Source organism: Passer domesticus, chromosome 1 (assembly GCF_036417665.1).
Source record: "Passer domesticus isolate bPasDom1 chromosome 1, bPasDom1.hap1, whole genome shotgun sequence".
Lineage (NCBI taxonomy): Eukaryota > Metazoa > Chordata > Aves > Passeriformes > Passeridae > Passer > Passer domesticus.
Genome location: NC_087474.1, coordinates 34,799,003 through 34,821,474, shown reverse-complemented (window position 1 = coordinate 34,821,474; position 22,472 = coordinate 34,799,003). Strand labels below are relative to the sequence as shown.

Genomic DNA, 22,472 nt, shown 5'->3' with positions numbered 1-22,472 from the left:
AAGAAATTTGGTACACTTGCTAACACTTACTGCTATCTTAATTCATCCTTAGCACAGGTATGCTGCTAGATGTGTTCCATTATAGCTCATGGAAAAATACCTAGTGTCTTGTTAGGCTCATTAATATGCAACACATGTTTATGTATTAAAATAAATAACATTTTAGACTGAAGCAAATAATGCTGTACAGGCAAAAGAAGAAACTGCTCTATATATGAAAGAATAATCCTTTAATGGTAATAGTTGTCATTACAAAAAAAAAAAAAGAAAAGGTAAAAAGTATCACTTTGGGAACATGAAAAGATCACAAGGATTTTTAACCTTAAATTCCAAATTAAAAAAAAAAAAACAGTCTGCAAACCTCGATTTCATTGATAGAAATTGTTAAAGTAATTTTTGCCTTTCTTTCAAAATAATCAGGGAAGGATGTTTTTTTGCTGGATGAATCCACCAAATACTGAAACTTCGGGAATACAAATATCACATCATCCTTTTTTCTCAATGCTAAAAGTCTTTATAGAAAATGGTTTTTCTGCTTCCAGGTTCTACGTGATCAAATATTTACTGTGTAATTTTTTTCAAGTTCAATGTATTGTTCAGTCCTATTTTGATCTGTTTATTAGGGACTTTGCAGGAAGATGCAGGTGTGCATTTATGGACTTTGCACATGATAAGAAGGTGGGTGGTATTGCTGAGCCCAGAAAAACTTCCAGCTCTTTCTTCCAAGGGTGCTGGAGAATGGGGTGAGGCTATTACTGAGTAGTAGAAGCACAAAGGAATAGAGAAAAGTTATGAGAGATTAGTTGGAAACTTCTCAGTTAGTTGTGTTGGGTAAAAATAAGGAGAAACAGGTTCTTTGTCTGCTAGGAAGTTGTCAGTAAACTGTGAATGTGATGATTCAGCTGTGAATGATGATTTTAGGTGCAGTAGGTGTATTATTTGCACTAGAGACAGGGAAGCATGAATGTTATTTTCATAAGCCTTGTTAAGATCTCATTTTGAGCATATGGCCACCTGTGTTCATGTAGAGAAATGAGAACAGTGGTGCAAATGAGTGTGAGTGGGGTGATAAAGGGACCACAGATCCTGTCTAGGAAATAGCAGAAAAGGGCTTGAATGCATTTATCATAGCAGAATACAGCAAGGGATTTGGGAACTATTAATAAGAACGATTTTGCAAGGAAGTATGAGGAAGGAACAAAATTTATAAAAGCTAAACCACAGTATAAATAAAAATGTAGGTAATTTTCTGCAAGTAGTTTCCAAATACATTGGGGCTGTATGTCTGCTTAACTTTCTAAGCTCTTGGGGGTGGAGCTATGGCATAAGCTTACGAGCAGCTCTTTGGAGATGGTGTACCTGAGCAAGGTTTTCATTCTCTGCTTTAGGTTTATAAACTGTCAAGGTAAAGGCAGCTCTGATCTGTGACTGAACTTTCCCAGGTGCTCACTGCTGTGTGTCAGAGCTTGCAGGGAGGCTGTGACACTGACCTTGGTGCTCCTTGAAGTGTGTTTACACTGAATGGATCCCATGCCTTTGAGCATCTGGGGTAGCCTGTGGGAACCATTCTTTGTTACTGGGTGTTGCTTCTGCATTTCCCTCCCTGTTTTCAGAGCATGACTTTATCCGTGTAGGCGGTGACAGGATGTTAAGTGGGTTGTGATGAAAAACCTCAGGTGCCTACCTGGTGTGTCTTCATACTCTTGGTTTTTGTACTTGATGCTGATTGAAATAATTTGCCTGAGCCCCACCAGTGTTGTTGAGAGGAATTAGAGGGTTTGGATCACCTGAATATTTTCAGCAAGTAATTTTTCCATTCTTTCATACTCAGATGAGCTATAATGTGCAGCATATTGAGAAACATTTAATGTGTAGCAGGAATGGTTATCAGGAATAATCTTTTAAAACGTTGTGGGCTGGCAGCTTATTAAAGAGAACTAGATTTATCTAATGCAATTATGTGGCCAGGTGCCTCTTCTGTTTTGAAGACAGATTTGTAAAGTGCCATTTCCTAAAAAAATGAGGTGGGAGGAAGTGAGGTTGTTCTGTAAACGCAGGTAGTTCGCTGTAGAGAGAACTTGCTTTTTCCATTAAATTACAAGGCTAGATATTAATTTGCATATTACAGAGATCTTTGTAAAAAAGTTAATACTAGGTGCTCTCTTAGTAACTGCATATATAGAAATTGTTACTAGGTTGACAACCTTAATATTAGCAAGTTATTTTGCATTTTCAGCTACTTTTTATAATGAAATGTGTGTCTTCCAGAGTGTGCCATTGAATACATTTGGAAGTTGCAAAATACATACATTAAACTGTCAATTTTCCAATAAAATAACAGTATGACTGAGGGTAGATATGAGTAGTATATACTTCTATCTCAGCATTTATTTAATTACATTATTTTATCTAGTTTGTAGGCAGCTTGCATTTAAAAATTAAAAATCACCCAAATGTACTAGTGTGGGGCATGAAACCAGAAAGAAAAAACTCAAAGTTAATCATGTTTACGCATTTTCCCTTTTCCCTTTCTCTTTGTATCAGGAGCTGCTGAAATGGGTTGTGGGTTGAACAAGTTAGAGAAGCATGATGAAAAACGACCTGGTAATATCTATTCAACTTTGAAGAGGCCCCAGGTAGAAACCAAGATAGATGTTTGCTATGAATATCGATTCTTGGACTTCACGACACTAAATGATAGTAAGTACATAATATTTTTCTTTAGATTTTTTTTTTTCTATGAAAGTAAGTTTGTTGACTGGTCCATAGTGTTTTTTGAATAGTAGTTAAATTCTTAAAACGTCTTCAGTCTATTTAAGTAATGCCTTATCTTCAGTCAAAATGCTTCCATGCAGAGATCTTGGCGAGAATTTTGTGTTAATTTTCAGCCTTACAGCTAATTACAGGTTATCAGATTTTAGGTTCTTTTACCCTGCCCCTATTATTTGTTTTGTTTTCTTTGATTTTTTTTTTGTTTGTGTTTTTACTCTGATGTGGACATTTTTTTCCTTAATTTGCATTTTATCCAGTTTTCATATGGTAAAGCAATTCAGGGTTATATACTTTATTGCTCATTTTCCTGCTCCCCTCATGCCCTCTGGGCTCTGTGAGAGGTATTTTGAGAGGCTGAAGTTAGTGTCTTCAGTTTTGGTAGCTTGCCATAAATAACTCTTATGCGGTTATAGATACTTACAGGTGCACCCATGTAGGTGGAAACAGGATAGTGGGAGACACTAAAGACCTAAATCATCAAAGGGGTGAAGATTGGGTCTCATGCAATTTTTACCTTGTTTTTTTTTTCTTCAGTCTGAAATAGTCTTGTTTTAATTCTTGACAATCCATAGATATTCCATTTTTTTCCTTGCTGATTGACGTCAGGCATCTCTGCCAGTATTGCTCACACCATTGCCTGTGCCCTCTTTCACTTCAGAATTAGCCTGTTCAACAAGCAATTACTCCTCACACCATTTGGAAATCTGAAGCTTGAGCAGAAGGCTGGGACCTGCTTCTTGCTATATATAAAACAACACAGCACCAAAATGTGCTAGAGCTGGCTGGCAGGGTGCCAGGTAGAGCCTCTGTGCCCTGCAATGTGCTGCAACTTCTCTTGTTTTGTAAGTCAGGTCAAAGGAGAAGCTGGAGCCGTGTGTCTCTCATGGTGTGAGACAAAGAGCTGCTGGTGTGTCCCTTGATGAGACACCTCGTGCAGCTCAGGGTGTCAGCCCAGAGTAGTAGGAATTGGTCTTAAAACCTGCTGGAAGCAAACTTGAGTTTGAAAAAGGTGGAGGTTTAGCACCGGTGATTGGATAGGACTGTGCTCTTGTAGGCAGTTGTGAGAATTGAGAAATTTTGTCTTTGCAGGCTTTGAGTGCCTGTCTTCTGTATTTGTGTTCTCTTAAGTTTTTTGATACACTAATTGGGATGCACTGCTGTTATTGAGAACACCAAGCAAATGGTAGAGGAATTTTTTTCATGTTTATGTATTGCAGTTGTTTCGACATTTATGTGTTTTTATTTCAAAGTGAACTGTTTATGTCCTTTGATAGTTTGACAGCTTTTACTGAGATGTATTGCAAGTTGTGTCATTAGTGAAAATGAATTAATATCGAGGACACGCTTCTCTGGGCTTTTCTGGAATGTTCATCACTGTTCTGTCTGAGTGTCTCTCAAGCTTTACCATGTGCATTCTCCTGTTCTCTCATGGAGTCTCATCTTTGACACTCTGTGGAGGAAGAATCGGTACTTGTGTTAGCGATGTGGCTGGCCTCAGACACAGAGAATGTCTGGTAAAAAGAGAAAAAGTTAAACCCAGGCTTTCTAAGTCTGCTTAAATGCATAGGTTTGTTGTAAAGCATATTTGTATAAGATTTTCTTACTCATCATAGATTGTTATAATACAATTTTAGGAGGCATGGCTTTAAGGAGACTGTTAGTAGAAGCACTTCTATCAGATTCTTGGGCTTGCCAAATAGCATAAGCTCTCCAGCTCTGCTGAGTTCTGCTTTGGCATGTTGTATCCCCATCACTCCAGTCTCTGAAGATGTCAGCAGATAGGCAGATGTGGGGGGGATGGAGCTGTTGTTCCTGCTCTTTTTCCTTAGTTATCGCATATGACTGTGGGCTCAGGGATTGGCAGTTCCCTCCCTGTCTAGTTGTGGGTGTGTGAAGGCTTGTGTTGCTCTATGTAGTGTTATGACATTCCAGGCTTTTTAAGCCATGGCTGGTTAATTTATGTTTTTGCTGAGAAATAACCTCTGCAGATAAACAGAGTTAACAATGAGTGTTTCACCTATAGCTGTGTGGATTTGGAGGCTTCTAAGAATGAAATGCTCCTAGAGGTGTAAAAAAACCATTTGGATTGAGAAGTCTGTCATCTGTGTCTCTACTTGAGCCCTTCCAGTATGTATGTATATGATGACATCATTTTTTCCACAGGTTTTCTCCTTCACTGGGTTTTTAGAATAAGCCATGTTAAATTATGAGTGGCTACGGATAATTTTATTGTATTCTTGTGCTAGGCCATATTTACAGGGCTAGTGAGCTTGGTAGTGCAGACAGGTACTCATTTTTCTCTGTAGCTTTTCTATAGCAATGATTGCTCTGACAACTATATCTCTCACAAGTCTTTAATCTTAATGGTGAGAAGGATGTGATTATCTCCATGTTGCAGGTAGGAGCTAATTCACAGGTTACTGCCAGAAATTTTCCAAGTTGTTAGCATTTCTTCCTGTGTTCCAAAAGCAGCTCCTGTTGGCTTGAGACATAAAGGTGGATGCTGGTCATATTTGCAGTTTAGAACTGCATATATTTGAAAATTTGATACCCAGATAATCACAGAGAGATCAGTTCCAGAATGTGGCATATGTTTAAAGTGCACTTTGGCTGGCTGCTTTTTTTTTTTTTTGTAAATTTTTGCAGCTGTATGTGGGGAAATCCTGCTCCTCTCCCTTGCCTCCTATCAGCTCTGTGAATTGATTTAACTCGTCTATCTGGCAGGTTATGCAGTTTTTTTCATTTGGTTATCCTCTGCCGTATCTGTGTGTTGTGGAAGAGTCTGAAGAATGCTGGAGTTGATTGACGTGAAGGGAGCACATTGTCAGGAAGAGAAATAGAACCTTCTTTAAATCAGCTCACACTATTATGAACTCACAGAATCACTGAGTGAGGTTGGAAGGAACAACAACGGGTCATCTGGTCCAACCTTCCTGCTCAAGCAAGGTCATACCAGAGCACATGGCACAGGATTGAGTCCAGATGGTTTTTGAATATCTGCAGTGAGGGAGACTCCACAACCTCTCTGAGCAACCTGTTCCAGTGTGTGATCACTTGCACAGTAAAGAAGTTGTTCCTCATATTCAGGTGGAACTTGCTGTGCATCAGCTTCTGTCCATTGCCTCTTGTCCTAGTTGTTGGCATCACAAAGAAGAGCCTGGCTCCATCCTCTTCACAGCCACCCTTTAGATATTTTATACATATTAATGAGGTCCCCTCTCAGTTGCCTCTTCTTGAGGCTGAGCAGGCCCAGCTCCCTCAGACTTTTGTTGAAAGAAAGATTCCCCAGACCTTTGAACAACTTAGTAGGTATCTGCTGGATCTGCTTTAGAAGCTCCATGTTTGTCTTGTACTGAGGAGCCCAGAACTGGACACTGCACTCCAGATGTGGCCTCCCCATGGCTGAGCAGAGGGGCAGCATCACCTCCCTTGACCTTCTGGCAATGCTCATTCCCTTAGCATTGCTCTCTTGAAAACAGGGATAAAATGCTGTCCTGATCATAATTTTTTCTGGAAAGTTAGGTAGAAACTTAACTTTGCTTGCTGGCTGTCTTTGGTTACTCTTTACCTTCTAACATACACAACTAAAAGAATGTAAGAAAATATGCTCGTTTATTAAATTTTTTAAATTATTTTTGAACTTTTGCCTTGCTTGGCACTGATGCAGGTGTATGTCCAGTGGATAACAATGTTTGATCACTTACTTGAGTGCTGGGTAAATAATGCATAGATGCAAAGGACAGAATTAAGGTTGCAGGTGTAAGCTTCATTTCTGTTTCCCAGTGTTAGAAATTGATTTACTTGAAAGTGAAGTGTTAAGAAAAGTAGGCTATAAAGAACACATCAGTTTCCATTGTGTGCCACAGCACTGATAATCTGCATGGTTCTCCAGAATGAAAGTGGCTGGATTTGTCACTGTCCTTTACTTTTTGAAAAAGCATGTAAATTGTGATCAGCAAAGGATTATCTAGAGTATATTGGCATTTGAGGAGTAAGGGGCACTTTGCCAAGACATTTCAGGCTTGAGGTGGGCGTGCTTGTTTTGAGCTGTTGGCTTTATAAGTCTGCTTTTGAGCTTGATCTTTATTGTTTCTGGTTAAGGTGGCCTCTTCCAAGAAATCCTAGTCTGTCTTCCATTTTGTCCCTTGACAGTGTCATTCTGTGTTCCATTCTTTGGTCATGTGTATTGTCCAAAGCTTATGGGCTGCTTTTCTCCTCAGGTGAAACCACATCAGTTTTCACCTAAAGTAAATTGATGAAATCATCACACATTTTTACTTCTGAAGAAGACGTTACTATATTTGTGAATTGGGTGGCTCATTGCTAGTTCATCAAAATGTTGGAAGACAGGCAGAGGAAGTTGTCTTCTCACTGCCTTAGAGACAATACTAATGTTGAGTTGCAATAACTGAATTTTATAACAATAAAAAAACCAAGGAAAATAAAAGAATTATAGCAAACCTTTTGCCACAAAGCTGGAAGAGACAAATTAGGGTCTACTCTATAATACTTCAGGCCTTTACTAAAAAAACCCTAAAACAACAAAAGATAGTATCACCTGCCCAAAAGTCAAAAATTCTTTCTATTTTGCATCCTTTGCCTTATTTAAAAAAATGGGATGAAGAATGATCATCTTATACCTCTGCTATCTCCAAGTTTTGTTGGAAATAAGAGGCAAATGGTGAGCAAATCTCAGGAGGATATGTGCTGGCAGATGGAATAGTCTTAAGCAACCATGTTTTCAACAGTGCCTCTATGGGGTAAGCTAGTTTGTTTTGTTTTGGTATTTTGTTGGAAAGAGAAATATTTCAATAATCTGCATTCCTTCCTTGCTCTTATCTGATCTACTTATTTTGGAAAATTGTATTTGCTTTGACAGATTATACAGAAACTAAGCTAACTTATGCATCCTTTCTTTTCTTTCACCTCTTCAGTTATGATGACCTTCTGAGAAAAACCAGGAATCTGATAGTAATTTCACTGTTCACTTCTCAGAATAGTATGGAATTTTTTGGTGTTTAGGGGAATTTTTTTACTGACTTGATTGGAATTTTTTTTTTCTGTTTTGCTTTACATTCCTGTAGTAATTCATTGTCCTGATGAGTTACGATAGGTTTTGGCCTTGAATAAAGTTGGCATGAAGCATATGCTGGCCATGTGATGAGAATGGAATGGAGTATAAATTTTTTTTAAATGGGGAAAGGCTATACTCTGAACAAGCCATTTGTGCTGTAAAACCACTAAAATCCAGATGTTTTGATGGAATGAAAAATAGCAATACTTCACGTGTCCCAAAGAAATTTTAAAGTTATGATGTGAATACATGAACATATGTTTTTTATCCTGATTGTGAAGAATTTGTCTCTTTAGTAAAAAAAAAACCTCAAAAACAAAACCCGAAGAACAACATAAAGAAAATTATTTAAAAGTAAGGTTATTAATTACATTCTAACATTCCCACCATATTTTTTGCTTGAATGTTGTGAGCGTTGTAGTCTAAGGACATGTGTATTACCAGGAGAGTACTCCTAGTTTAATAAATTTACTACATATGTGAAATCTTCTTATTTGAGGCATTTTGGGGTGTGTGTGTATATATATATATATATATATAGATATAGATATAGATATATATGTATGTATGTGTGTGTATATATATAAAATTTGAAAGTGTATATATCTTTCAAGTTCTGACAAGCATATGAATACTTTACCATCATTTTTTGGAGACAGTTATACTGCTTGAAAACCACTTACTACACTATTATTAAAACTGCTATGGCTGGACTTTTGATTTTTATTGATTTTTTTCCTAATACAAGACACAAATAATGTGTCAGCAGACCTTTACATAGGACATTATTATATTAGAATCAATAGTTAAGAATACATCCATACTGAAATCTTTTATTTGAGATTAAAATTCAGTTTTGATTTAAATTAATAGAAACCCCCTCAGTTTTGTCCTCGGAGAAGGAAAGAAGTCTGATTCAGAAATTGAAGTGTCATGCACTGGAAGTTGTACAAATAGGGGACAGAGAAGCAGTTTTCCTGTGAAAAGGGTATGCATTTTTTGTCAGGAAATTCTTTTTGCTGTAGAACATAGTACTTGTTGTTGATTTCAATGTGTACCTTCTCTTCCTGTTAGTAATATTTACATTAAGCAGTTATTTGTGCCTGACTTCTGCTTTCTGTTTCACTTCACCATTCACCCGGGGAAAAAAAAAACCCAAAACACAAACGTAAAAAATAAAAAAACTCCAAGCAAGTGGCTGTGTGACTGAAAAAAGAACAAAACTTGCAACTCTGCATTTGCAGGTGTGATTTGATTTAAGACTAGTAAAAGCAAATATTTCCCCATTGGCAAAGTTATTTAATTATGTTTTCATTTCTGTAAGCAGAAGAACATAAATTAAATTAGCATTTGAGTTTTGTATTTCAAGTTGACCAGGTCTGTTACCACCATTTAGTCCTCAGGAGTGATGAAATAAAATTAGCACGGCAAAATATTGTTAGGTTATTTATGAGATGTGATAACTTGAACCAGACTGTGTATAGATTGCCTATAACTGACTAAAACAATGCTTCAGAGCAGATTAATGTCTAGCAGGTTCAGAGCAGAAAGATGATGAGCAGGAGAGGCCAATGGATTACTTCTTTGTAGCCCAGATTCTGCTAATGCTTCCCCTTTCTTAAAGCTTTGTTCATGTGCATATCTCATTCAACTTAGTTTGATTATATGTATGTGATCTAAAGAACCAGCATAAGGGTTTTGCTTTCTGTTAAAGCAAATATGAAGAAATGAAATTTTTTGGCTTGGTTTTCTGTTTCAAGTGGATTCCAATCTGTGGCAATACAGAATCACAGAATATTCAGAGTTGGAGGGGACCCCCAAGGATCATTGAGTCCAGCTCTTTAAATGAATGGCCCATGCAGGGATCAAATCCATAGCTTTGACTTGCTCCAGCCAGCTGAGATAATTTCCAGTAACCCTTCAGGACTTGCCACTTGTAAGTCACAGCAAAATGAAATGTTCCTGCTGTAGCAGTTTAAAAAACTCACTTGTTTTTCTTGGGAAACTTGCAATTTGACATAAAAGGAGCATTCCATATGTTGGGAGTTTAATAAATGCCATAAATTACATCATAAATGTAATTGCTGGAAAGAGTCATTAGATTTGAACTTTACTGTTTTTTAAATAAGGATGCACAACTGTGAGATGTATTTTAGTTTCTAAGTGGAAGCTCTGCTTTCCATAATTATTGGTTGTATCTAGATCCTTGTTGTGATAGACTGCCTGCACTCACTTTTTCTTCTAACACACACACACACACACACACACACACACACACACACACACACATATATATATATATATAGATATAGACTGTATCTGTACATCAGTGAGGTGTGCAATACACAGACACATATATATAATTGAGAGGGGTAATTCCTGGGAATATGAGCTTTCAATCACTTAAGTTTTGCTTTTATTTCTACACTTAATTATACCACAACAGAAAGTGCAAAGAGCTTTAGCTGAAGTCCTGTGATGACTGTGACAGAACTGGGAATAAGTCCTGGGTAGTCCATTGTGCTGGTGGCTAGATCATGGCCTCCAAAGCAAGAAGCTGGTCAATAGTATGAATTAACTATTCTAGCCCAAATGTTAACAGCTACATACCTGCAGAAAAGCTGTACCATTCATATAATTTCAGATATGAAAAAGCCTAAAGTTTGCTGGCATTTCTTGTCCCCTCAAGATCCATCTGTACTGTGACACTGTTATTTTGCATTGGAATAATACATTATAGACTAGATGAAACCTTAGATACAATATGGTATGTATGTTAGAACATCTCAAATATGTTAAAGAGTATAAGTATGATGTGTTTTGGAACTCTGCTTTCAACTTGTGCTTGGAAACAGTTTTGGTTTAGATGCTTTTATGGAATCCCAAGTACATCTAGTGATGTCATAGCCACACTTTCTGTGTGGACTCTGCTTGTGTATTTAGACAATGGGTGTGTGCAAAACAGAAATGGACTAGGGAGGGAAGGAACATCTGCAGGATGTTCTATTTATACATGTTTCACTTTGTCAAAAAATGGGTGCCACAGTAGTCATGTGGGTACTGACTTTCTAGTCTGCACCCATTCTTAGAATGAAGATTGGGTTCCTGTAATACTCTATTCTTACCATGGCAGTCATTCATTTTATCTACTGTGTGAGCTCAAGGTCCTTCTTAATGTAGTTATTGAGTTCTTCCAAGAGATTCATTCCATTCATCACATTTACATGAATGCTGTAATTCACTCACATCATGGAAAAGTACAGATACTGTCTAAAAAGAGTTTTCAACTTCTAAGAAAATTTTTCTTTCTCTCAGCAACTCAGGAACTGCACGTGATCTTTCTGAGTGGCTGTGTCTTTTCTTTGGCCTCTGGCTTTGCACATTTTTCCAATCTTCATGTGGTTTTCATCCTCCTGATGTGTTCAGGAGCCAAGGAGCCAGATTTGGCAGTCTGCAAGGCTGGCAGACAGGCATTTCTGATGGAATGGTGAAATTATTAAAGCCACAGGTTTTTGGGTTTTTTTCTGTTTTCTCAGAAGCAAAACTTGCCCTGGGTTTAACTGGAGCAGGAGATCACACAGTAACTTCAAAATTGTAACTTCAAATAGTAAAAGTCTGTTATGAGACAGAAGTGATTAGGAGTCATCGCTGTGGTAATCTGCTGAATCTTTTTAGAACTTGTTGCTACAAATTCCTTGACATCATCCAGATAAAAGATAATATACAAAATCTGTGCAGTATTGTAATGGAGCTCTTAACATATTTACAGAATAAATTATTGTTGTTTGTTTGGCTAAGATCTCCTGGAAACAGAAGTTTAGAATTGGTTCATCCTGAGTGGAGTATAGCCCCTTTGAGAAAAAAGGAACTTTTGGTGTCAACTGCTCTTGACCTTGAGATAGTGAAAGCACTAAATAGATGTACATTGATTGTGCAGGATTTAAAAAAATGTTTTTATTTATATTCCTCATGTTCCAATGTGAAGAATAAAAAGTCTCTGTTGTGATGGAAATGGTGTCAACATTCAGCTGTTTCACATAGCCTGTAAGAGGGTGTTGGTGGGTCACATCCAAGGGTCCAGGCAGCAGAGGATGGGCTGGTGTCAGGCTGTGCAGTAGTGTGGGGCAAGAGGGGCAGACAGCCAGGCTGGGGCAGTTGCTTCTGGGGAGTTTACACTCCCCATTAAATGTGCTTGAGGGTTTTACTTTGGAGAAGTCATGTGTTCTGCTGTACACTGGACATCCCACTGCATGTGTTTCAGAGCAGCCTGCAGGAAAGGTAGCTGCAAAATGCTCCTGTCTGGCTTGTGAGCCCTTCTGGGGCTACTCCAGGACACGCTGTTTTGTCCCAGCATCTGTCTCATGCTTATGACTGTACTTGTCATTGCTCTGTCCAAGTGACACTTGTAAAGAGATTTCACATTCAGAAGCTGTCTGATTTCTGTTCTACATCTGTTCTGGGTTTGTTTTCTGTTCCTGCATTTTCATACATGCTACCAATGCAGCTACTGCCTGATGACTTCTCTTTACTTCTTTTTGCCACTGGTGGCTGTGGCAGCTGCTCTGTGGGCACACTCCACATGGGCTGACTGCCTCCTGCTTCCTCCCTACTGTTGTCTGAGGAGGGAGAGATGGACTGTGTTTTACCTTTCAAGTTTTTCCCCTTCTGTGTGCTGTGTCCTACACCCACTGGGGAAGGTACCACAGGTGTGGGACACAAAGTTGGACCAGTAAGACTAAGTGCTTGCCTCTCCACACTGAGGATGGTGTGGTAGGTCAGAATTTGCTGTTGTACAATCTACTGCTGTGACTTCGCCATCCTTGGATGAAATTTTCGGAGTCCAAACCTGTGTTCACAGGTGTGGCTGTTGCCTTGTGGAATCCCATGCTTTCAGTACCTGTTGGTCAGTGGCTAGGCAGTTTTGGGAGGGGGGGCAGCTTTGCAGTGTCATCCTGCAAACGCTGTTGCAAGCACTGCTCTTGCAGAGAGGCTCAGCAGAGATCAGTGTCTAGAAGCGAGGGGATCCAGTCTTTTCCTGATGGCATTTGGCTGTTTATCCCTTTTCTATGGGCATAGTTACTTTGTCTCTTGCCTGACTTTTGATGCCTGTTTTGACTTTTTCTCCCTGTTAGCAGTGGCCCTCAGGAATCATTACAGACTTCGGACTGAGTTTTTTTGCTAAGGAAAAACATGGCTGAAAAGTAGCAGGAGCAGCTATGTGGGAAAAGGGAGGGGTAAGAGTGAAACTTGTGCCCTTCTCTTATGAGAAGTGACAAAGGAGGGAGAACTGACAAAAGGAACGGTGATAAAGTCTGTCCTTCTGCTCCCCTGGCTTGTAGAGAGGAGATAAATGAGAAGGAAGGGGAGTAGTACATTCTGATCAAGTCCTGCAGTATGGAGATCATCTCCCCCCTGTTCTCAACAAGCGAACATGTATTTCTCCCTGGGAAGCATCTGTTCCTTCCCTACTTTTCTTTCAACTTACAGAGGAAATGGCCTGCCAGTCCTGTTCCTAAGCTTTTGGCTGAAGCATCCCATTCAGAGGACCGTGCCCTGTCAGCTGCTTGATAGGCTGTCAACACTCAGCTGACATGTCAGCTCATATGAAGCTCCAGAAGGTCTTCATAGCCAGAATCCTTCAATCCTAAAAACTGCCTCCACAAAAAAAACCCAAACCAACTAAACAAAAAAAACAACCCCAAAACCCAAAAGAACCTCGGCAATCAAGATATCTGTCAGCTTTGTGATGAGCTATAAAATCCCTAGCCCGGGCTCCCTGCCATAGCATTCCTGCTGCTGTGCCCCAGACAACACAGACACTTTAGGCTTCTCCACTGAAGAAGTGGAGTGGAAGACACAGCTGCAGCTAAACAGCAGTGGGGCAGAAAAAAAAGTTCAAGTATCATATTGGCTAACTTTATTGTCAGACAAGATGAGCACAGCCCAAAGTTACAAGTAAAGTGGTAAGAAAAACATGGAGGTAAAGTGGGATCTGGAACTCCAGGAGCAGGGACAAAGACAAGGATAAAGGGTGGTGGGGTGCTGATATGGTCTGCACCAGAAACATTCCCCCGGGGACCAGCATGACCAGAGAATTAACTGGAAAAAAATTTAACTCAGCCTTGGTGCCTAGTGTTGCACCTCCAGTGAGGGAGAGAACATGAGAGGTATGCACTCTGTCTGTGGGCTGCATGTTGGAATGGGGGGAATAGAAGCAAATCTTCCAACATCCTTCCATTGAATAGCAATGATTCATTAGCATTGAACTGTTGAAATGGGGAATAAAAGCAAACCTTCCAACATACTTCCACTGGTACAAAATGAGGCCTCCATGCTCTGGCTGTCTCTGCAGTGGGTCACACACAGAGCTGAGAAGAGCTCCAGGAGCCAGACCATGTTGGTGCTGCTGTTCCTCTAAGGGGGTATGGGACAAGTTGGCTTTTCATGAGTGCAGTGGGAGAGGGCACTGACTGCCCTGAGGCCTCTGCCACCTATGTCTTCCAAAGAGGTAGAGCCACCCTGGCCTGGACCAGTTGTGGGTTGTGGACATGAAGACCCCAAAGCATTTTGTGTAATGCCATTGCTCTGTTCTGTGTTTGGACAGGAAAGGGATTTCACAGCAGCACCTCACAGTGTCTGGAAGCCTGACACTTCCTATGCCCTGCTCACTTGATGTGAGCACTCATGCATGGTGAAAAGAAGAGAAAAGGTCTTCAGAAAGGAGTGGGCATAAGGAGAAAATAGAGAAAATGAAAAGGGAAAGAATATATAAAGGACAAGAGTAGCTGAACAAAAACTAAACTAATTTGAGGGGTCATGAGTGACTGTTGAAATGGAGGGGGACAGATAGCATTTGACATGTTTAGCAGGAAGAGAAGACATGGCCTTGCATGAGTTTTCAGTATTTTGGGAGCTTTCCAGTGCCAGAGGGATGCCTTTTTGTTGTGTTGTATCAATGAAGCCCAGCAGGGACTGTGGCTGTCACTCTGACAAGATTTGCTATCAAGTTCTGCTTAAATAAAACCTATCGTATCATGCATGGGCAGGCACATGGTCTTTTACTGAAGAAGACAACTTACATTTCTGGATTCAGATCCCTTTGGGTCTTTCATGACAACTTCTTCTTTTTTTTTTCTTCTTTTGAATCTGAGTGACGTGAAAAACGTCCTCTGAGTGTGTTAGGCTTATTTCATTATTGAACAGGGGAAAGCTTACTTTAAACCATAAAATGCTGTCATTTCTAGAAAAGATCAACATTCAATTTAAATTTTGTTTAGAGAATAACCTAAGAACATTTACATAGTTTTAATCTATCACAGAAACTGCACAATTTCTCACTTTCTTAGCCCTGTTCTGTAAATACGTAGAATTGTTGCTTTAGCAACAAGCTTAATTGTGACTGCAATTTTAATTAAGGTTGTGAATATTGTACTCAGCAAAATAATGTAGTTTACAAACCTTAATTATTGTCTCAATCTTAACTGTTCTTCAGGTTAGTGTTCTTACAGCATTTTCATGGGTTTTGTGTGTGAATGCCTCACCTGCATTTTTTCACCTTGACTTGGTATGTAGAGGGGCATTGATCCTGTGCCCGTGAAGGTGCTTTATCTGCTTCAGGCCTTTTTTACTGTTTTGTTTTTCAATGCCTGTGAGTGTGTGCACAGGTGACAGGTAGCCTAGTAGTTCTGTAGAAGATGTAAATATACTGCCAAGCAAACATCTCACATTGGGCCTGGTATAATACTCCTTTTTGCCATAGGTGTCAGTTTAGTGCTGCATTCCAGGTGCTTGTGCTTCATGGCTAGTTTGCAGCAGTGTCAGAACTCTTCAGTGTAGTCACTTGGTGAAATACCATTTGATCATTACTGTCTTGCAGCCATAACATATTACAAAGCTGATAAAGATTGATCCAGGCCTCCAGATTGTGGCCTTCTCTTTAAGCAATGAGGCAGCCTGAAAATATGTTCATTGCTTCTGCAGAGGACAAGAACTTATTAGCATTTGCCAAACACTGTGCTAGTCTTGCTTCCAGTTCCCCAGCTAGCTCCTTTGGCACTCGTTTAGCTATCTTGGCAAAACCCTGGCACGTGTTGCATATTTTTTTGTCCTGTGTTTTAAACAGTCTCAGTGACTTGTTTTTATCTTATTGCAGTCATACAAGTGTGTAATTTCCTGGACTTAACAGAAGTGATACAACTACTACGTGAAATTGCAGCCTGCTTTCTGTGATACAACTTGCACACCCAGCAGACTCTTGGTTTATGTACAGTAATGGTTTTGAAAATGACTTGATACTTGTGACACACTATAGTCTGTGATAATCTTAGGAAAAGCAGGGGAGTTTCCGATATATGAGGTGGCAGGTGAGAAGTTTCATCTGAGTCTGATGCTTGCTCAGTAGCTGCTGTAGTGAACTGGTGTGGTTCTTCCTGGTACATGGTAAGCCATGCACTGTGATAAGGTCTTGTACAGGAACTGCAAGCTTAAGGCTTCTCAGCCAACTGGTTTTTGCAAAATCTGCTCATTTCATATAAATGAAGCTCTCTTCAGTTGAATTGTACAGAACTCGCAGCTTCTGTCTCCCCTCAAATAATCATCCTCTCAACTTGAGACTTGCAGTGATTAGCTACAGATTCTTCTTGAAAGAAACAGTCCTTTCAAGGGGAAGAGAATCTCATTAAGCCTTTGCTGTGAGCTGCAGCTCTTGATCAGCACACGAAAGACAAGCTTGACAGTCATCAGGTGAGTTAAGAACTGCAAAAATATTATCTGCCTCTGTTAAACAGTCATCAGTTGAAAGAGTTCATCTTAGTCTGAGAATACAGAGGCTTTTGTGTACGATGTGGCACATAAAAAATTAAAGACATCAAGGATGTGAGAAGTCCTAAACATGCCACGCATTTTCAAATGAATTGATAAAAGGCCTTAAATCTGAAAGAGAATGAGGTATGAGGTTTACAAATAAACAGGTGGAATTTTGAAGAAGTTTCAGATAAGCCAGGACATGGTTACTAGTGAAGTATAAATAAACAGCAGTCTACTGCTGTAGTTCCTCATTTGCTAAGCCCTCTGTGGTGTTCTACTATTTGAACAATTGTTTCCTGAATTTCTTAATAACAACTGGTAAAAGAATTGACAAATAGTCCAAAATTGCATGGGTTAATTCACCAGCAGTTATTGTACAGATTACTAGTAAGCAAAAAAAAAATTAGCATCTCCTTCTATCTCAAATCACAAAACAAAAGAACAAAAAGAGAGTGACAGAATAAATGGTCTTTTGTTAAGTTACTGTTTCATAAAGTTTGGAACTGTGTCAGAATTGCTTTTTTTTGTTTTGTTTTGTTTTTGTTGTTTATTTACTTAGCTCAGATGCAGCATCTGTCTTTCTTTGCTGTCCTTCTACCCTATTTTTCCAGCTGGGTTGAATGCCTTGATGAAGCCTTTCAAGTAATCAAATAGATAAAATTGGACATATTTTGTGGGATTATTTTCATTGTTCTTCACCACATGTTCAATGAATACAACACTTTTTAATTGTAACACTTCGTTGTCAAGCTGCACTCTTGTACTACTTGTTGTCACTGTTGTTTGTTTAGTTGTTTTTTTTTTAAATTATAGTAAATTTTTGTGAAAAATTGGTCTTCTCATCAACAGATACTTTCAGGGTACCCTTCCAGAAACATTGGTGGAAGCTCAGACTATTTTATCAGTGATATTTCATTATTAGCCAATAGCAGGTCTGGCCTTTTTTGACATAAGAGAAGTTAGAAATGGTTCTTTCTGTTCTGCAGAATCCACTTAGGACTGGGGAGAAGTGAAAGCGTCTTTGACGTGGGCTGTCATATGATTAGAAGTTAGAGCCACGTGCAGCTGCTTGTGACCTCTCTTTGGGTTGATTTATCAGGAGCAGCAAGAAGACAATATTAGCCAGGGCATAGAGGCACTGTGCTTTACACTTTTCCCCTGGTTTGCTTCTGAGGTATTGTCTGTGCGAGGAGGGAGTAACAGCCTGCAGTTGTGTTTTATGGTCACTGTGAATATGCATGGTCACACACCGCTGTGCCACCTGTAAAGGTTCTTTGCTATTCCTTCTAAATAGAACTGTGAAAGTGACCTGCTCATTTGCCTCTGTATTCTATTATCTAATCAGTAAGAATGTGCATTTAAGAAATCAATTTTTGATGTTACTAACCCAAAAGGGATCCTATCCAGGGGGTAAGGGAAGTCTTAGATCTTAAGATTGTCTGTGAAATGTTTTTTAATTACCACCTTCATACCATGAAAGTATTCTGTCCCTGTTGGACAGGACATCTGTTACATCTTTATTGCATATACTTGCTACTTTGGTATTAGATTAAATTTACTTCATTAATTTGTTCCTTAGCAGCTTTGAAGATGAAGTTTCTCTGCATCTTTCCTTTTAATTTCCAATAAATGTTGTAGTTGCAGCACTTTTTCTGACAGAATGAGAAATAAGGGTAAAACAATGCCTTCTCATAAACTCTTGGAGAAATACTCTGCTACTATTTGCAAACAAAATTACAACAACAACCATTTTATTGCACTTAAAAAAATAAACTAAAAAAAAAAATTGCTATGGTTGTTCCACTGTTGAATTTGCAGCCATTTTCCCATGACCCATATTAAGCAGTGAATTTCCATGCTATCAGTATCACTGTGTGGGAATTCTTCACTTGAAGACAGAAACTGGCTGCATTTTTCTGAAATGGGGGAGTGGGAGTTCAAATTCTGCAGAGTGACAGGAAAATTTCCTCTAAGCAAAAAAAGCTGGATTTTTTTGCCAAGAAAAGCTTTTTTCTTTAGTAAATCCATCACCCATGCTCTAGCAGACTTGCCTAAAAAAACAAAACAGTACTTTTGGGAAGTGCTTTGTTAACTTCTAACAGCCTTTTCCACTACTCTTTGGCTTTCTATCAAGCATTCTTGCCAAGTTGAAGTGATGTGGTGTGTTTGGCAGTGACATACTGCTTTTAGGTGCCAGCGGTGAACTATTGCTAGTTAGGAGTTTTCAATATTCTGTGAAAGCCTCATCACTGTTAAATACACTGTTAGAGGTGTTACAGAAGGCAATATCCCATAATACCATTTGCAGGGTTTTCTTTCGAGGTTTTTATTTTGGAAGAATTTTTTTTTTTTTCAGAGGGTTTGTAGGTGGTAGTGTGATGGATTTTCTGTTTTGTTTCTGAACCGGTTTCCTAGGGAAACGAGAGTTAAAAAAGGCTCACAGTCTGTCTGTCTCATTCCTCCAAATAATTATAACCACACAATTTCAAAGCAATTTGTGAAAATTTAGGCTGCTCCTAGAGCTGTGGAAACTGGCAGTGGGGCAGATGACTGAGGCCTCTATTAATCAGGGAGGAGATTAATCCAAGGAGAGGAGAACCAAGATGTGCACTGGCAGCTCACTGGCCAGTGAGCCCGTGCATTGCTCCAGTGTAGCCACATAATCACTGTTTCTCATCAGCTTGAGGAGTCCAAGAGGTGGGAAGGAAAAGAAAACAAAGGAAAATTTGAGGCTGTGGCAGCAAAGTTGAAGAACAAAAGCTTCATTAGTGGGAATTACTCTCCATTAGCTAATGGAGAAAAACTTGAGTAGGAATTTGTATAATAGCACAGGTAGCAAAAAGTCAGGGAGAAATATTTTATCTTGTACTGATCTTAATCAGATCTTTGACCACCATTGTGTAGCAACAGAGTTGGCAAATCCAAAAACGTATGGATAGGAAAGCAGGTCCTGTTTGGAACCTCTTACCTCATTTAACACTTGCCTAATTAATTGCAAAATGACTGATCCATTTGGTGATTCTAGCTTTGTATCTTCTGCAATTAGTTTATCTAGTCACTCTAAAAATCATAAATGGTGTGATACATGGCTCTTCCACATGCCAAATTAATGAAGAACCATTGGGGAATTTGCTTGACAGGGATTACTGCCACCCTGTATTTTTGTATTTCCCATGCATACCTTTGCATGTTAAGTCTGTAGTGGGTTTCATGTGATGCTTTTGAACAACAAGGGACCTGCAAATTTTGCTGCAAATACCAGAAGAGCTTCAGTTCCAGCTGGATGGCTCCATTTGTGCTGTGGGGTAGATGAGATGTACAAGTACAGCTCACCAGTGGCACTGAGGACAAGTCTCATGAGGGTGACATATGGTCTGCTTGGACAGTAAGGTCTTGATCTTATTTTTGTAGACACAGACTCTTCATATGAAATTCACATACCCTGACAGAGGCATTCTTACAATTAGCAGTGGTGTGAATATATCCTAATTATCAATACTAAAAAAAAAAAAAAAAAAGTGTGGTGCAGGAGAGCTGAGAGGAATAGTAAATACTGTGGAATGTTTTGCATTTGGTTGTACAGTTCCCCAAGCAGCCCTAGCAATTGGAAAATAAGCAAGAACTAATTTGCTTGTATGACTTTTTAAAATTTGTGTTTTCCTGGAATTTTGATGGAGTTAAATAGCTCAGTTTTGACTCTGTTTATAATCTAACAGGCTGTTGTATTCTGAGTCTTGTACAGTTGTCCACAGAAGTGTTCATCTTAAAATTACTGCAGGGTAATGTGTTTTTTAAAAAATCCAAATGCATTACAAGCCCTTTCCTCTGAATTTAATTTATCTGCCCCTGAATATCTCCTGTTTATACTGAATTAATACTTATTTAATCATATAGCATTGTCTTACCCAACTTTCTTTTCAAAAATGACTAAACGTGGGGTCAAAATCTAATTTGGAGTATCCCATACCTTCAAGTAATGCAAGTAACACTGCTTGCTTGGTTATACAACCTATGTTACATTTCTGACTGCTTTAACATTTATTTAGTTTTGTCAGTAAAGCTGAAAACAATTTAGCAGACATCTGTGAAAAATCACAGCATTTTCTAAATAGGAGATTTTGATTTAATAGAGACCAAAAGAATAGTGAGAAGTTGCACTATATGTTATCTTCCAAATGAAAAACATGTATCATTTGGAAGTGCCTTCTCTTTATCTAAATATATAATATTTCAAGCTAGGAGAAAGATAGAAAGATGAAAGTCACTATGATACTTAATCTAATTTAAAATATTAAGTGCTTAGTGTCTACAACTGCCTTTTGAAGAAAAGGAATATAATTGATTGATACAGTCAAGAAATGAGAACATCTGAAACAAGGTAATATATGGACTTTAGAGACAGGATTAGGAAAAAGTCCCTTTCTAGCTTTTAAACAACCAAACCAACTTGGCACGCAGTATCATCCTAAATAAGATTATACAAGAAAGTCTAAAGCATTTATTGGAAGAGAAGGGCAGAATGCCTGTGAAGCACTGGCGATATAAAATGACAAGAAACAGAAACCAGCAGGTAACATTTGAATAAAGCCTTCAAGCATTTCTAAAGCTATCTGTCCTTTTCCGTATATATAATGCAAAGTGTTATGTATAAAATATATACAGGCACGACCTGCCAAGAGGATTTTGGTTTCCCTGGAGACTATCAGTTCTCTGTTGCACGGGTTGGCTTGGGGAATAAGAGCTATCTTGATAGATCCTAACCTTTCTTCCTGAGGTTATTGGATATGTCGGTAAATTTAAATCTATGTGTTGAAGGCTGAATTTATAAAATTCAAAATTTTAAAATGTTCTCTCTAGATTACAGCTGTCTCTCCTGCCATATATTTATTGTATGCAGCAATTACCTTGTGAATTGGGGGGAAAAAGAAAACCTTGATGGTAATACTTTGATGGAATACTTAGTTTTATCTTCTTGTTTGTCTAGCTGTGCCAAGTCCTTGATTTTAATCACAGTTATCAGACTATCATGAAAAATGTGCATGAGATCACAGCAAGTGTATTCAACCACAGTTACTACTTAGCTGACTTATTTATCCTCCCTTTTTCTTAAATGTTTGAAATCCTCTTGTCATTTTTCAGTTTGGAAACTAGGCTTCAGTCAGATTTGTAGTTTATAACTATCTTGTGAGTATAAATCCCATCTAATGAATGCAAGCTACTTCATTCATCTCTGCTTGATAAAAATTGAAAACAGTAATCTCAAAGTGTTCTCAGTTGGTTTGGATGGAAATACATAGATGGGTATATGTACCTTTCTGCTTTTGACCTCCTTAAAGAATCAGCACATGCAGCATTTTTTTGACAATAGGATACAGTTATTTGGAAAGCTAAGAAATGCTAAAAATTTCATTTCATAGAAGATTTTTCTCATCCTGCAAAGTATACCATGAAATGAATAAATTCTGCATAATTTGAAACTTAATAAAGTAGACAATTTTATACCCATCTGAGGATATAGTCTGTGCTTTTTACAGGTTCTTTTTCTTACTGCAATGCTATTTTCTTACTGCTTGCTTTTTGTAAAATTTGCAAAGGAACCAGTGTTACTTTATTATATTCTGCAGTTCTAAAATCTGAAATGAAAATTTGCCAGAAATATGGAAAGAACATTGAAGTAAAGCATGAAACAGAGAGGAGGAGAAGAAAAGGAAAAGGAGGGGTTACGACAGGGGGAAAAGACAAAATACACTTCAAAGAGTATGGGAGGGAATGAAAATTTGGTGGGCTGCAGAGTTAGCTGTGAAACTTACCAGTATTCATT

The 22,472-nt window shown here is 38.6% G+C and overlaps 1 protein-coding gene and 3 long non-coding RNA genes across 5 annotated transcripts in view; 2 read left to right on the top strand and 2 right to left on the bottom strand.

Moving 5' to 3' along the window:
- RFTN1 (raftlin, lipid raft linker 1) overlaps nt 1-22,472 on the top strand; it is a 95,517-nt gene that overhangs the window by 8,005 nt on the left and 65,040 nt on the right. For both annotated transcript variants that reach the window (XM_064413675.1, XM_064413695.1), the window contains exon 2: nt 2,545-2,700. In XM_064413675.1, the coding sequence (XP_064269745.1) occupies nt 2,556-2,700 (145 nt within the window). In that variant the 5' untranslated portion in view covers nt 2,545-2,555. The remainder of the gene's footprint in view (nt 1-2,544; nt 2,701-22,472) is intronic.
- On the bottom strand, nt 5,113-5,911 carry LOC135296815 (uncharacterized). Its single transcript, XR_010358821.1, has 2 exons — nt 5,651-5,911; nt 5,113-5,254 (listed from the first exon to the last, which is right to left on the bottom strand). It is a non-coding gene; the product is annotated as an uncharacterized LOC135296815 (long non-coding RNA).
- On the top strand, nt 6,046-9,282 carry LOC135296813 (uncharacterized). Its single transcript, XR_010358815.1, has 3 exons — nt 6,046-6,294; nt 6,993-7,532; nt 8,720-9,282. It is a non-coding gene; the product is annotated as an uncharacterized LOC135296813 (long non-coding RNA).
- Nucleotides 10,240-10,699, bottom strand: LOC135296819 (uncharacterized). The gene is made up of 2 exons (XR_010358826.1): nt 10,457-10,699; nt 10,240-10,388 (listed from the first exon to the last, which is right to left on the bottom strand). It is a non-coding gene; the product is annotated as an uncharacterized LOC135296819 (long non-coding RNA).